We start from the raw sequence: 17,164 nt of genomic DNA on the forward strand, positions 1-17,164 counted from the left end.
CGGAGCGTCTCCGTTTTACTCAAAAATGAACATCATCAGGAGAATTACAATCAGATAATAAACTGATCACATCATTCTTATTGACTGTCATTAACGGCCACTACGGGAAGATTGAAGAAAATATTTAATAGCTAATCGAATATTCAAGTTTTATTATTTTTAATACACTGACCATTGACAAGTATCTAGCCAGTTTACAATGCTAAAATAAAATAGAAGATTAAAGTGATACTTATAGAAGGGGAGAGAGTGAACATTAAAATACATTTTACATAGACAAACATGAAAGTGGGGGTGAAAGGGAAAGGGGGGGTAGATAATTACATCGTTTAAAAAAAAAATTGAGTTAAAAAGAAGAAATAAGAGAAATAATAGAGTAAAGCATGGAACTGATGTGGCTAAATAAAATACTGTCGTCTTCTGTAGCTCACTCCATCTTCATCTTCTTTGTTCATAATCTGGAAAAGAAAACCAAGTTTTCCTGTTTTATCAGGTCCTAAAAGATTTCTCAATTTGGAATGAGTGAGTCCAAAGGAAGAGAGTATTGTATGTATTCTAGCAGAAGAAGCTGCTGCTGTTTAAAAGTAAAATCATGACTTCAACAGTTGCTAAATCTAAGTGATTAATAAATGACCTCCATTAGTTCAGAGGTGTGACTTTCTTTGAAACTTCATTGGCAAATGTGTGTTTCTTGATCAATTCTCCCTTATCTCTGAGGTTTATTATAGTTGATTCCTGGATTCCCATGTCATAGCTAACTCCTTCAGCACTTAAGCTTGTAATTTAATTCTATTAAATTAGCCAGTGGCACTAGTTCTCTAAAAAAAATGATACAAATAAGGGCAATATCCAGATCCACCTTTAAATATGCTTAATGTAAACAGCATACATTATGCACCTTATTGTTACTAGATTGTTTATAATCAGTCTTTCTGATCCTCAGCGGAGCCACCACCCACTCGGTATACTCTCATAGTGAGTGGCTTTATGCCCCAAATCGACACTGGATCATTTGCTCATTTAATATTTTTACGTTTTTGCTTTTTTACTTAATACTACTTTAATAAATATGTACTAAAAGTACTTAGCTGTATGGTCTCGCTTCAAGACAGGGGTAGATACACCAACATGTTTCACCCATAAATTTTAGTAGGTTTTTTTTCAAGGCTATCACTCCCTATTATGCTTTACGCCATTCCAACAGACCACAATTTCACACAAGTCCAGGAAGGATCAAACACCAGCAAAATAAATAAATGCACTGGTACCCACAAATTCTTCTATATTGATGTACTAGTTAGTGCTCAGAAAAAGTAAATGAGAGACCAGACAGGGAACAAGCCCCAACAAATTTACGCTCCTTTTCCAATCTTTGCACATAAAAAAAATGCCATATTATTGCACTTATCTTTAGTCAATAGTGGTGGGTTCTTTGCACTTATCTTTGGTCAAACGTAGCGGGTTCTGATGCGTTTTGCCAAAAAAGCTGCTTCAGAGAATCCAAAAACAGGAACTTCTGAATTTGCTAATCTCACTCTGCATCTTCATTTCAACTTCAGCGTATTTTCTCTGCAGACATAAATTCACAGTTTTGAGAAATGCAAAACTAAGCATCTGTGAAGATACCTTCTAGATAGAAAAATTGCCTGTGACATTATGAATGGATTAATGGAATTCATTTAAAAAAAATATAAACATTGCATGATTAAAATTGAATTCTTAGTTTATAATGAATAACTTTTGGACTATAATGTATCTTAAATAGAAAACTATCATTAGATATATTTTTCCCCCAAAAAAGCTTTTTATTTTAAAAACCTGATTAAAAAAAATTTAAAATCATTGTTTTTTATCCACCCTGGTTGAAATAAAGGTCAAGAAAAAAAAGTAATATAGGTGATAACCCTTTTTGGACAAACACTGGGGTCCTTTTACTAAGGTTAGCTTTTTAGCGCACGCTAAATATTAGCACATGCTAAACGCTAACGCGTCCATTATAGTCTATGTACCCATTAACGTTTAGCGCGCACTAAAATGGCTAGCGCGCCTTATTAAAAGGACCCCACTGTCTCTTGCCTAACTTCAGGGAGTTGAAATTCCCTTCCTGAAGAACAAAATGAAATGAACATGTTGCCATAAAATACAAGTGAACGGAATGGAGTATCTGATATTTGAGAGTGATAGGGAGGCAGCAGGATTTTTTGTTTTCTAGAAAATTAGGAAGCCCATTTCTCAGCACACCTGTCGTTGCCAGAGAATGTGGTGAAATCAGCGTAGCGGGGTTTAAAAAAGGTTTGTATAATTTCCTAAAACAAAAGTCCATAAGCTGTTATGGAGTTATTAAGATTAAGATGGTTGTGGAGCAAAATATCAAATTCACATAAAAGTCTTTCAGACAAAGTTTCAAGTTTCAAGTTTATTGATTTTTGATATCCCGATCATAAAACAAATATCTGACCGGTTAACAATTTAAAAAATAGAATTTCAAATAAGAAAGTAAGAACAAGTTATTGGTGTGTTGGAAGGAGTAACGAAAACATATTAGACATATACTGACAAACATGACCGTGAGGAAAATTTGGAAGGAGGGAAAAAGTTACATAATATTAGAGGAAATGAGATAGAGGGAAGGGATAGAACATGAAGGACAAGGGTGCAAGGTTTAGATGATATGCGCTGCAATGAAAGAGATCTTTTGAGAAAAGGATGAGTAAGTGAGCGGATATAAAAGATTAAGATTTATTAAAGGCATCCTTGAATAGAAAAGTTTTAAGATTAGTTTTAAATTTAGGTAAATGAATTTCATCCCGAAGAAATTGGGGGAGAGAATTCCATAATGTAGGGGCTGTTATAGCAAAATTTGTTTTCCTTGTATAGTAAGATTCTTTTAAGGAGGGAATGAAAAGGAGTTTTTGGTCGGTAGATCGTAAGGTACGTGGAGAACTTTGGGGTATTAGTAATTTGTCCAAAAATAGGGGCAGATGTGAAAGTTTGATTTTAAAAGAGAGCAGTAAAATTTTATAAGTTATGCGGTGTGTAACCGGGAGCCAATGAGCCTCCTTAAGGAGCGGGGTGACGTGTTCGAATTTACCTGATTGGTAAATGAGTTTGATTGCGGTATTTTGTATAATCTGCAGACGGCGAATTTCTTTTTGGGGTAGTCCATTTAATAATGAATTGCAGTAGTATAGGTGAGAGATAACTAATGAACACTTCTAGATAACAAAACCTTTCACCCATTTAGACTCCCAGCCCATAAACACATGCCAGCTCTCTTCATCCTCCACCTCAGTCTCTAATTCAAAGGATAATTGCCTACTAGTATAAGAGGAACCCCCCCACATTGGCCTGCTCAGTCGGCCCCTCAATTTTTTTTTTAATGCTCTTGCTCAGTGAAGTGTGTTTTTCTGGCAGAATATAATATATGTTTAACATTTTAAACATAATAAAACAATTTCTTCTTTTTAACTGGAGCGTGTATACCTGCTTACATCAATATTGCTAAGTTAACCTGTACCATCCCATGCTCATAATTGGCCCTCGTCATCCTGGGGCACATCCTGGAGCACATCCCTTTGTAGGTTCTCCTTTTGGAGTGTCTCCCAGCCTAAACACCCTAATATCACTTCTGGCTCACATACCCTCTTCAAACTGCAACAGCATCTTGTTCAATAGTGTACCTAGCATATTTGACACCCTTCTCCTCTCTATATAAAAAAATATTTTTTAGTAATAATCCAAGTCACACAAAAAGAGTGCACTTAGGAAAAGGCAACATTTTAAACTCTGCAGTGAGCATTAGAACATCAATATACCCATTGTGAAACTAAATAAGCCAGATTAGTACAGATCAGTCCTGCACAGTCATTGCTAACAGGAAACCATGTATTTTTCGTACACATAGAACACAGATACATCCTTATCTAGTATGGAATAAGATATTACAAACTAAAATTAGAACTATGTAGACAAAAGTTAAATTGAACCACTAAGAAGCCAGACTCTGCATACAGTGCAACACTATAGAGACAGAAACAGTGAAGCATGTCCCCTAATACTGTGCAAAACATAAAGATGGCAGATATAAATTTGAAAAAAAAGGCAAATAATAATCACCACTTTACAAATTAATATATATAAAGAAAATATGGAAAATAAGAAAATACTATTTTATTGGACTAATTCATTTTTCAATTAGCTTTCAGAGGCCAAAACCTCCTTCCTCAGATCCTCAGTACAATATATTGCTGTTATGGTGTCCTATCCTGATCTGAGGAAGGGAATTTTGGTCTCTGAAAGTTAGTAAAAAAAAAAAAAAAGTATTAAAATTAGTCCAATAAAAAGATTACCTTAATTCCATTTTCTACTTATAAACTTTTATCAATACAGCTACAATACTACTTTATTCTAAAACAACAAAAAATATATTTTCTACCTTTTCTCATCTCTGGTTTCTACTTTTCTTTTCTTCCTTCTCTTCTTTCCATCTAGGTTCTTCCCTCTTTCTCTGCCACTTCCATCCACTGTCTGCCCTCTTTTCCAGCCCCTTCCATTAACTATCTACCCCCTTCTATGTAGCCTGTGCCTCTTCTCTCCTTTATACATGATTCATTTCAGCTTCAACCCCCTCTCCAGTTTTTTCTCTCTCCATCCCCTCCCCTCATGCTCTGGCATATCTGTCTTCTCCTCCCCTTCCATGGTCTGGCATCTCCAATCCTTCCTTTCCCTCCCTCCCTTTCTTCCATGGTCTTCCTTCTCCTCTCTTCCCTCCCTCCCACAACCCCTTCGGATGGGTACCTCCCCCCCTCTTTTCTCTCTGTCACTCCCCACTGCCAAAGACTTGCCTTCCATCGTCAGCAGCAGCATCAGTCTTCACAACTTGCTGCTCTGGCTAGCATCGTGCCTTCCTCTCTGCCAGTTCTGCCTACTTCCTGCTTCCACGAAGACAGGACCCGACAGAGGGGAAGGCCCGACGCTGGCAGAACAGCAAGTTGTGAAGGCTGTGGCTGGGGAGGCCACTGCCAAAAGGAGAAGACACCGGCCCTGGAAGCACTCCCTTATGGGCTGCACTGAGGGTGGACTACCTCCCCTTGGAACACCACTGACCATAGCTATCGCCTACTTCCCTCCTCTCTCTTAACCCCCGCTCCCCACCCCCTCCTGCATCTCCCCCTCCTCCAATGCTGTCCCTCCCATCCTTCCCTACTTCGCTCCTTCTTGGACCAGTATAATAATAATCTAATTATATTTGTTATAAGTTTATGAAACTCCATAGTCCTCTTCTTCAAATGTTGCACATTTTGATTCTGTCAAAGATATCACAACCAACAATAAATCCATTTTTTCAAGACCCAAGCAGATTTTAAAACACCATAGTATAAATTTGTTTAAAATGTTAAGAAACCCCCACCTTGATATCTTTTCTCATTGTAGAGAAGAAGTAAGGCGCTTTTGGATTGGATTCAACAGAAGAAATCCTCAGTTTGATGGGTCATGGGAATGGTCAGATGGAACACCGGTAAACCCTGTTTTCATTTAGTTCAATTTAAAGGTACTATATAGTCTGAATATAGCATCTAATTGAAATTAGAAACTGGACTTGAGCTAATCTAAAAAACCATTACAGGCATCTTAATACATATTTGAAGCTGATACCCTCATTTCATTTTCTCCATAATGCATTTAGGGCTCCTTTTACAAAGGTGCGCTAGCATTTTTAGCGCACGCACCAGATTAGCGCACGCTACCGAAAAACTACTACCCGAAAAACTACGTGCTATTCCGCGCGTTAAGGCCCTAATGCACCTTTGTAAAAGGTATTTTATTTTGACATAACTAGTATTTTATTTTGATGTAAATAGAGCAAAGGGTGCAGTTTAATAAGGAAGAAATTACATCACCAACCATCATGAAGGCTTAGGAGTGATGCACCTGCTAGCAGTCCAGGGACATTCAAACATTTCCTTCAGTAAAATAAGCTTCCCCCACTCCCAGTTAATGGTTTGGATGGTGACCAAGAAAATGAGTTCCGACTTGATAAATTATTTTTCAGCACAAGAAAAAATAATCAGTGAAGAACCCAGAGGGCTATATCCTCTAGCTAAGATGGCAGATAGCTCTTAGCCAGTATAGGAAGGATGTGCAAAATATGATGTTTGTAGATGCAAGTGCTAAAAGGAGGTATGATAATTAATTACTGACGTCCAAACAGAGATTACAGGGCTGAGTGAAAATGTTGTGGTACTTGTTTAAAATGCATAATGAGGAGATCATGGAGATTCAACAAGTTGTAAAATGGAGGAGGCAGAAAGCTAATATATAAACTTGATGACCCAGAAAACAAGTTAAGAAGAAAAAATTTCTGTATCCTTGCTACTGAGGAAAGGAAGGCCTTGAAAACACTGTAAAGCTGACTCAGATAATTTTGCAAGAAGTTTTAGGTCAAAATCCATAAGTTTCATAAGCCAAGGACCTAAAAATTGAAAGGGTGCAGAGAGCTTTGGGACAGTCTAGCGCAAGCAAAATTGATATCATTATAAAGTTGCTTTGATTGCCTTATAAAAAGCAGATCTTCAACATATCCAGAGTGAGAAATTTGTTAGAGGTTTTAAATCTGCTTTGTTCTGCCGGGGGGGGGGGGGGGGAGTCAAAGGGGCTGGGGCTGTTTTGAAGGGAATGGAATAAAATGCTTTTGAAATAAAATTCTTAGAATAGTCTCTCTGAATGTAAAAGGTTTAAACTCCCTACAAAAATGAGAGTTCTGGCAGGAGGTAAAGCAGTTTAAGGTTATCATTTTATTCAGGAAAGTTATTTCCATGGAGAAATGACACTGTTAACTGGTATATTTTGCTTCAGATAAATGGAGAACACAAAAACATAAGAATAGCTATACTAAAGGAAATTCTTGTGAAGTATGTTAAAATGTCAATAAATAAAAATGTTGGTTTTTTTTTTTAAAGAATAGCTATACTGGATCAGACCAATGGTCCATTTAGTCCAGTATCCTGCTTCCAACAGTAGCTAATCCAAGTCACAAGTACTTAGCAGAATCCTAAATTGCAGCAAGATTTCATGTTACCAATTTCAAGACAAGCAGTGGCTTTCCCAGTATTTATCTCAATAGCAGAATATGGACTTTTCCTCCAGGAACTTGTCCAAACCTTTTGTAAACCCAGATATGACAACCACTGTAACTACATCCTCCAGCAACAAGTTTCAGAGTTAAACTGTTCATTGATTGAAAAAAAATATATGCTCCCATTAGTTTTAAATAGGGTTACCAGACATCTGGGAAAACCTGGACATGTCCTCTTTTTAGAGGACTGTTCGGGTGCCTGGATGGCCTTCCAAAACTCGGCAGTTTGTCCGGGCTTTAGAAAGCCCTGCTGGGTCTGGAGGACCTCTGAGCATGCGCAGATGATGTCACACGCATTCACATAGGCTCTGAAGCCCTCTAGACCTGGCAGGAAAGAAAAGATGAGGCTGGCTTGGGGCGGGGTTGGATGCGGAACAGGGTGGGGGCATGCATCTGGGATTTTACAGTTTTAGATATGGTAACCCTAGTTTTAAAAGCATTACCATGTAATTTCATTGAGTATCCCCTAGTTTGTTTTTTTTAACTTTCTGAAAGAGTTAAAAATCAATTCATTTATACCCATTCTACACTATTCAGGAGAACAGTAGGAAAGCCAGGGTGGCAAGTTTGGTCTTCAGTTTGAGAAAGTGATGAAAGGAATTTGGGGGGGTAGATGTTTGGCTATCCAGGGTTTCTTGGGTGTTGCCTTTTTCAACTTCCATGTTTTAAAAACAGAGCTGGAATGGGCAGGATTAACTGGGGATTGTTCCTGCCCCATTCACATTTCTAGGCCACCAGGGATTGTAAAATAGACCCCGGGGGGGGGGGGGGGCTATGGTTGGAAAGGAAGGGAGATAAATGGAACAAAGCACAAATTTTCAGCTTCCACCAGAAATACATGGTCATTTTCAGCTGAAGCCAAAAACATGGTTGAAAATTAAAACAACCTTTTGGCTAAAACTGATACCAGACAGAAGAGGGATTTTTAACTGATTTTGGCACCATAACAAAAAACAAGATTTGGCCAGTCTCTGTTGTCTTTACAAAGTTGCCTCCCCGAGAGCTCCTGCGTAAAGTAAAACTTGCTGTGACTATGAGTATCACATACTTGTTCATCCCTCTCCTGCTCTATCTCTCTCTGTCTATCGAATAAAAGTAGATATTATTTATACAGTATAGCTCATACCCTTTTCAGTTTTAGCGTAAAGTGAGTTACATTCGGTTATAGTAGGCATTTTTTCCCTGTCCCCAGAGGACTTAAAATCTACAATCTCATAATTTTGTACTCAAGGCAATGGAGGGTTGACTGACTTGCCCACAATCACGAGGAGCAGCAGCGAAGTGTTAGCCCAGGTTTACTGGTGCTGTAACCACTAGGCTACTTTGTTCTCTGTGTGAGTTTTATGCATGTGTCTCCTGGGCAATATTAGAAACACCAACCTGAATGCATAGAATGTTCTTCTGTATGCACAAGTTCTGATTTTCATAGGGATCTAGCTGGCTGAGGCAGACTAAGGAGTCAGTTAGGGCTAGATTCACCGATTGTCTTTGCAGTCGTTTAGCGACCCGATTTTTCCCCGATCAACATCCGGTGTGATCCATTCCGTGCATCCTTCTCTCAATTTCCTTGTTAAATTTGAATAGAACCTTCGGGTATCAGGGCATATTGATTGGGACTGATGACCCCCACCCTTATTGCAGGTGCAGGTTGTAGGTGCCGTTTTACAGGATGCATATGTGGAAGACAATGTAAGAAACTGTGTAGCTTACACAGCCGAGAAAACAGTTCTACCTCTGCATTGTGCTGCCAAGCTTGAGTGGATTTGCAAAATACCAAAAGGTAAAAGAATAACGAAGGATATTTTATTGTTTCACCTTTCAGATAAATGTTAATAATGAGAGAGAGTCAAAAAAGTTATTTCTGTGACCAGTGTGAGTAGATTTAGTGCAGATTTACACAGTTTAGATCTTCTTGCATTTGTGCTAGAGGCATTGCTAATTATTTAGAAGTTCTGAAGCTGGAATCAGGTGTGTGTGTGTAGGGGGAGTAGCTTTTTGAAGGTGGCCGAGTTTGTCCGTCAAGCCCCTTACCTTCCCTTGTTTAAAAGCAGACTGAAAACCCACCTTTTTGATATAGCTTTCAATCCTTAACCCTACTCCTCTGCCCTCCATCCCAGCCCGTTAATTAACTGTTCCCCTTAACTGTATGCATGACATCCTGTTAGTCTGTCTTGCCTGTTTAAATTGTAAGCTCTTTCGACCAGGGACTGTTTTCTTACTCTGTGACTCTGTGTAGCACTATAGAAATAATTAATAATAGTATTAAAAATAGGAACTGTCCTTCAGAAATTCGGGCCTTTCTCTCCCTCTGTCTCTCCCTCTTGAAGGGTGTCTTCTGGGTCCAGATCTTGTGTCCATTCAAGGACCATACTTTCCTATAGACTCTGAGATAAATTCAAAAAGAGTTGCATTCTTCACACCAGCCAGTCAACAACTATGCCCCCCCACCCCCACCCCGACAGCCTGGCAGTCAATAACTGTGCCTCCCAGTCAATCTTCTCTCATTTCATAGCAAGTCAACTAGCCTTGTCCCCATACCCAGCCAAACAGTAGAAAAAAAGGCAAGCCACTGTGAGCTTTAAAAAATGTACTGCCAGATCAGCTGACACCAGGAACCCCAACAAAAGACAGGTGGTTTACTAATAGTAGAAAGCCTAAAACAGCCACATTTCAGCAACTGCCTACTTAAGGGTAAATGCCATTTTCTCCAAGTTGGATTATTATGTATCATCAAAAAAGATTTCCATTAGCATCTCAGTTTATATTTGTGCATACTATTGCTCCAGGTATACTGGATGTTTTTCCCTGGATGCAGGCAGTTGCTGAAATGTGGTCACTTCAAGTTTTGTACCACTAAGGCCCATATTCTGTATAGGATGTGCAGTCTCAGAAGCCGCCTAAGCAGCTTTTGAGAATCACACCTGGGCGGCCTATACAGAATCATGCCTAAGCCCGCCTAAAAGAACCCGATTCTCTAACCGACATCCGTGTTGCAGATATTGGTTAGAGAATTGGGTTGCCACTGAGTTTATCATGACAAGGGATCTCCCTGCCACGATACGTTTAGCAGCAAACCCTCCCCACCCCCTGCCTAATCCCTCCTGTCAGAAAACACAGCTCCACCCCCCCCCCTTACATTGCCAAAGGAGGGATGTCCAATCCCTCCTGTTGACACCCCCCAAAAGTTCACCCTCACCCCCTATGAAGCATGTAAATTCCCATTCTTAGATCAGCACACAGTGATCCCTGACCCCCACCCACCCAGCAATGCATTACCTCCAAGTTATGTAACAATCTCAACAGATATGAAACTAGTGAAGCCATTGACCAAACCACTTCCAACCTGATTACTTCAATCTTGGTATTTTCTGGTGATTTGTAGTTTGCTGGTTCTAACATGTCTACTGTTGCTATATTGCCTAAAGAATGTATATCTTGCCAGAGTCCAGCCACTATAAATTGAGATATCAATATTCAGTCTTTATTCCTTAATAAAAGCTTGGTCAGTTGAGGAAAGTTAAGGAACTTAATGTGTTCTAAAGTTTGTATGGATAAGTGTTACAATGCAGAGATTCAAGGATCCCTGATGCAGCCATATGCTGAAACACAGCAAAACAGAAACCTTCTCGAGGCTACTGGAATATACTCTTAAGTAAATGAACTGTGCTAATTTGTAACATATTGCTAAAGTTTTCATGTAATAATTATATTTTGTGTTGCAGGTGTTAAACCAAAACTCCCAAAATGGCTTGTGAATGGTAGGAAAAATCAGATGTCAACCTTCCTATTGTTAATGCTTTATCTTTAATTTTAAGATGCTATTTTGCTGAAAAACTGTTTACTGTAACTGATCATAGGGAAACCTTCCCAAACAAAAGTGGTTCTTACATCTGCATGCATAGAGCAGAGCTATCCAAATCCAGTCCTTAGGGGATGCGAATTAGTTTGGTTTTCAGGATTTCCATAATGAATATGCAGAATAGACATCTGTGTGCCTTGCATATCTTGTCTCATGTGTATCCGGCATCAAAATCTACATACTTGTAGAATATGTGTACAGTGCCTATGTTCATGAATGAGGTTGGAATAGTTCTGTGTATGTGGTAATGAGGGAGGGAAGTTCAGTGAAGAATATTAGTGAAAGCATGCTTATAGAGCCGGCTCAAGGGACTGTGGCACCCTGAGGCAAAGTTTGCATTGGTACTCCCTACCCATCTACCACTCCCGCAATCTGGTATCTCTCTTCTTCTCCCATCTTCACCTATGATCTGGTATCTTCCCTCCTGGTGGACCAGGTGAGGCCAAAATTTCAGTCTGACATCTATTCCTTTAGACATTTGAAGGTGGATTGGGATTTTGGCAGCTTTATCACCAGCATCCTGGGCCAGCACCTCACCTGGTCCATAAGTTGATCCAGCCCTGTATGTTTAGATGAGGATAACAGAGAGACTATGAATGTTGTACAGAAAAATCACAGTTGTTACCCTAAATCAAAGGCCACTGAAGATGATATTCAAGAGCATTGGTCTCAAACTCGTGGCCTGGGGGCCACATGCGGCCTGCCAGGTACTATTTTGAGGCCCTCGGTATGTTTATCATAATCACAAAAGTAAAATAAAACAGTTTCTTGAACAAATGTCTCTTTAGCTATAAATAACAATATTATTATTAAGACTTAGCCAAAAGGAAGGATTTATAAACTATAGAGTTTTACCTCATGCAAAATTGTCATTTCTTTAATATGACATTAACTATTTTTTCTGAGGCCCTCCAAGTACCTAGAAATCCAAAGTGTGGCCCTGCAAAGGGTTTGAGTTTGAGACCATATAAATGTTTAGATTAGTTTAATTTTTACTATACTGCTATTCTTTATACACATCAAAGCAGTTTATAGTACTTATACAATATACAGTATATAAAAAGTTAAAAGGAAATCTTTCTATCTACTATCTAGGAACAGGCAAATGGCTATTATATGCATTATACATCATCCTCCAAAAATAAACTAAATATAAGAAAGATTTGCTTTGATGTTTTATTTGTACTGGCGATCAGCTTTAATGTGGACTAGGATACGGTTGAATTAGTTTCCTTATATATTATGTTAATTCCCATTTGGGAATTTACATTTTGTATTTTTTGTGTTCATTCATGTATGTTTGTTACAAAGATATTGTAATGAATAATCCAATAAATAAAGAATTCAAAAAAAGTTAAAAGGGAGGCAAGATACAGACAGAAATTGTGAAGAACATGCTTTATTAAATAAAAGTTTAGCAGCAGTTCTTTAGATAAAGCTGACTACATTTTACATTGAAGTGAAAAAGAGCTGATGAAGGGTAATGAGTGCAACATGAGAGAAACTGATATCTAAAGTGCTCATTTTCAAAGCAAATGGACACCTCCAAGTGCCTTAAAATCATCCGAATCCTGACTTGGAAAGTCAGAATTAGGACATTTCACACTATAATTCATCCAAATAGCAATGGGGGTGCATTTTGGGCATGTTTTGGGTGGGACTAAGGTGGGCCCAAAAGTAGGACATTCCACAGCGATTTTAAAATGAGAAGAAATGTCCATATCTAAAAAGAAGAACTTTTTTTATCTAGACTTGTTTGTCATGTGCAAGTTATAAACAAGTGCTCTGATTGAGCAGCTGACCACTGGAGGGATTAAGGCATGACCCCCCCCCCCCCCTCTCCTTCATCTTCCAGTGGATGCTGTCATCCTCCCTCGCCCATGAAAATCAATCTGGAAAGGAAAACCAGGCTCGGTGTCAACTGTAGGTATTATGGCCATTCTAAACAAAGCAGTAAGCTCAGAGCAGTAGCCCAGTGGTTAGTGCATTTATTATTTCCCTGGGGCTCCCTCCAGAACCAGAAGAATGCTTACTATACCTAAAAATATAAAACCCTTGCAAGCCTGAAAGCTATTGAAGTGGTATACATTCAAGTACAATAGACATATTTCTGTTCCTGAAGGGATCACATTTACAAAAGCAAAATGTTATAGTGGGATTTGACCTTGTATCCCATGATCCACTGCACTGATCACTAAGTTATTCTTCTGTTCTACAGAGATGTTTGTGTGGTCATTTTCATAAGAATGCTGCCAGACGGATGTCCCTGTGCCTTGTTTTCCCCTATTTATAATTTAAATGTTTCAGTTTGTAAAAATGGTTGTTCAGGATGGATATCCTTCTCATACATTTTTGAACAGGAAATCTGGATGTCTTTCCTGTTCAAAAATTGCTGTGACATGGATGTGGATTTTTTTTGAACATTTTGAGCAGGATCTCCCAATTCTGACTTGGGATGTTCCTCTGAAAATGCCCCTCCACATGAATAAAAAACAAAGGGAATGATTCTACAAATGGTGTCCCAATTGTAGGTGGCGGAGACATCCTACCGCCATCTCACCAGCCAATCAGGACACAGGTTTAAAAAAAAAAATCCATGCCTTGAAGGATGCCTACAATACAGGCATCTGACTCATGCCTATGGAGTAGGGTTACCAGATGTCCGGATTTTCCCAGACGTCCTCCTTTTTGAGGGCCTGTCCAGACGGCTTTTCAAAACCCAGCACTTTGTCTAGGTTTCGAAAAGCTCCCCATCAAAATTGCATCTGAAAGGGGCATGCACGCGTCATGTCATCGCGTCATGTCCATGCATGCGCGGATGCCATCTGGTGGTGGAGCAGGGTGTGGCATAGGTAGAGCGGTGTGGAACTGAGCGGGCCTGGGGGCGTGGCCATGGGTCCGGATTTTCCTTCAGGAAAATCTGGTATCCCTACTATGGAGACCACTTTCTCTACTTGATTGGCTGCCTTCATATCTTCACTAATGATTACTCCCAGGTCCCGTTCTGCCACAGTTCTGGTTAAGGTCTCACCATTCAGAGTGTAGGTTCTGAATGGGTTTCTGCTACCAAGGTGCATAACCTTACACTTCTTGGCTATTAAAATGGTTGGTAGTCTTCATCAAAAGGCATTTGTGGGCAGAATTAAAGATCTCAATATGTATATTTTGGAGGAAAAGCGTGAGAGTGGAGATATGATAGAGATGTTTAAATATCTAAGTTGCATAAATATGCATGAGGCAAGTCTCTTTCAATTGAAAGGAAACTCCAGAGTGAGAGGCCTTAGAATCAGGTTAAGAGATGATAGGCTCTGAAGTAATCTAAGGAAATACTTTTTACAGAACGAGTGGAAGATGTATAGAATATTCTCCCAGTAGAGGTGACGGAAACAGAGACTGTGTCTGAATTCAAGAAAACATGGACAGGCACGTGGGGTCTCTTAGGGAGAGAAGGAGATAGTGGATGCTCTGGATGGGCCATTTGGTCTTTATCTGCCATCATGTTTCCATCATGTTGCCTTCATGCGAGTGTTTTGCTCGTCTTGCAAAACACTCGTAAACCGGGTTACTCGCAAACCGAGGTTTAACTGTATTGTAATTTATAGCTAAAGAGACATATGATCAAGAAACTGTTTTATTTTACTTTTGTGATTATGATAAACATACCGAGGGCCTCAAAATAGTGCCTGGCGGGCTGCATGTGGCCCCCAGACCACGAGTTTGAGACTACTGATTTAAAGGTAGAAGAGATGAGTATAGCCCTAAAACATATGTATATATGTGGGTAAGATTTGGTATTTGATTTGATTCAACCCTGAATACATTATTCGTATTCAACCGAATAATGATTTAAATTTGAATAAAAATAATCCAGGGCTCTACTGTACTAAATCCTTCTAAAATGAATACTTGATCTCTGATTTCACGCTGCTTCTTTTATTATTTAAGTTAAAGCTCAATGCCCATTATTAGTATTCAACCAAATAATAATCTTCATTATTTGTATTAAGTAAAATAGAAAAGCATGCTAGTCGGTACAACTCTGTACATACTAGAGATACACCAAATTGCATGTTTTACTATTTGGCCAAATACAAATAATGAAAAATATTATTTAACCAAATTCAAATAATGAACATTGAGTTTTAACATAACAAATAATAAAAGAAGCAATGTGAAATCAGAGATCAAGACCCATATTCTATAAACGGCACCTTAACTCTGGTGCCATACCGGTGCCTAAGTGCAAAACCCTGTTTAAAACAAAATTCAAGGTGCCTAAAAAACAGCACCAAAATCGTGCCTAAGGAGGCACTTTATGACAGTGTTCTTCAACCTTTTTACACCTATGGACCGGCTGAAATAAAATAATTATTTCGTGGACCGGCAAACTAATAAGACTGAAAATTTTTAAAACCCCATTGCCGCCCCATCCCCGCGAGCTCGGTCCCATTAACCATCTGATCCCATCCGCACAAGCCTCAAATAGTTATGATTTTATATTGAACATATTTTATTAAAGTATAAAAAGAAACAATATTCTGTACAATTGTCATTTTATAAATATAAATAATACAGGGCAAGGATCAACAAAACCCCCGTCTCCCCTCCCCTTCACATATATCCCCTCTACTATCAAGAAAACTTAATAAGCCAAATTATTACAGAATGCTACACAAATATCATGCTAACAGAATATCACAGTCACACATGGCAGGAATGGTGTTAGGGGAGTGGAACTAGGGCAACTGCCTCCTGGTCAGAGAGAGCCCTAAGCCAGCTGGAAGCTAAAGACGCACTGCCTGGGCTTTGCACTCCCCAGTTATGTCTAACATCAGCTCTAGCAGGATACATATTTTAAATCTGATATATTCTAATCACAAGATAGAAATAAAATTATTTTTTTCTACCTTTTGTCGTCTCTGGTTTCTGCTTTCATCTTCTTTTCACTCTCTTCCATCCAGCGTCTGCCCTCTGTCTCTTCAATTCAGCATCTGCCTCTTCCATCCACTGTCTGCCCTCTCCCCCTCCCCCTTCCATATGGTATCTGCGTTCTTTCTATGCCCCTCTCTCCTACACCAGATCTAGCATCTTTGTCCCTCTTTCCTTATTTTTCATCTGACCCCCTTCCCAGCATCAATCTCTTTCTACTTTGTCATTCCTCTGTCTCTCCCCTTTCCCTCATCTGATCTCTCCATTCCATCCTGACTCCTTCCCCTCCTCTAATCTCCCTGCCAGCTGTTTCCTTCCAATGTTCCTCCTCCCTTGTCCAGCAGTACCTTCTCCTTTTCTTCCTCCCCTTATCCAACAATAATTCTCATCCCTTCCCCTTCCCCCCTGTCAGCAGTAGCCCCTTCCCCTCCCTTGTCCAGGGGTACCCCTTCTCCCTTTCCTCCTCCTCTTATCCAACAGTAATTCTCATCCCTTCCTCTTCTCCCCTGTCAGCAGTAGCCCCTTCCCCTCCCTTGTCCAGAAGTACCCCTTCTCCCTTTCCTCCTCCTCTTATCCAACAGTAATTCTCATCCCTTCCCCTTCTCCCCTGTCAGCAGTAGCCCCTTCCCCTCCCTTGTCCAGGAGTACCCCTTCTCCCTTTCCTCCTCCTCTTATCCAACAGTAACTCTCGTCCCTTCCCTTTTCCTTCTCCCCTGTCAGCAGTAGCCCTTTCCCCTCCCTTGTCCAGGAGCACCCCTACTCCCTTCCCTCCTTCCCTCTCCAGCAAATGTTTCCTCTATGTAGGCTAGCGGCTGCTCTGTCTGCTTTTAACTTCGGCACACAGCTACCCCTAAGCAGTATTTTAGCCGCGGTTTCATGAGGCAGCCTCGGGGCCTTTGGTAGGCCGGCCCGCTTTGATGATGCGATGTGGGCCGGTCTATCAAAGGCCCCGAGGCTGCCTCATGAAACCGCGGCTAAAATACTGCTTAGGGGCAGCTGTGTGCCGAAGTTAAAAGCACACAAAGCTGCCCCTGCTTGTCTGGGGGTGCGGAGACAAACGCGGCAGGAGTAGGAGGTGGAAGGTAGGAATGTCGGCATAGCGACGGCAACAGAAAGTTGCACGTCAGCTGACGCCGGCACTTTTTGCTGTGGCTGGGGACCCGAATCCTTCGCGGACCGGCAACATTTTTTTGCGGACCGACACCGGTCCGCGGACCGGCGGTTGAAGAACAGTGCTTTTT

At 40.0% G+C, this 17,164-nt stretch overlaps 1 protein-coding gene across 3 annotated transcripts in view; it reads left to right on the plus strand.

Moving 5' to 3' along the window:
* PLA2R1 (phospholipase A2 receptor 1) overlaps window positions 1–17,164 on the plus strand; it is a 206,411-nt gene that overhangs the window by 107,615 nt on the left and 81,632 nt on the right. For all 3 annotated transcript variants that reach the window (XM_033944554.1, XM_033944552.1, XM_033944553.1), the window contains exons 14-16: window positions 5,434–5,518; window positions 8,777–8,915; window positions 10,858–10,893. In XM_033944554.1, coding sequence (XP_033800445.1) covers window positions 5,434–5,518; window positions 8,777–8,915; window positions 10,858–10,893 — 260 coding nt within the window. The remainder of the gene's footprint in view (window positions 1–5,433; window positions 5,519–8,776; window positions 8,916–10,857; window positions 10,894–17,164) is intronic.

Source organism: Geotrypetes seraphini, chromosome 5, assembly GCF_902459505.1.
Source record: "Geotrypetes seraphini chromosome 5, aGeoSer1.1, whole genome shotgun sequence".
Taxonomy (NCBI): domain Eukaryota; kingdom Metazoa; phylum Chordata; class Amphibia; order Gymnophiona; family Dermophiidae; genus Geotrypetes; species Geotrypetes seraphini.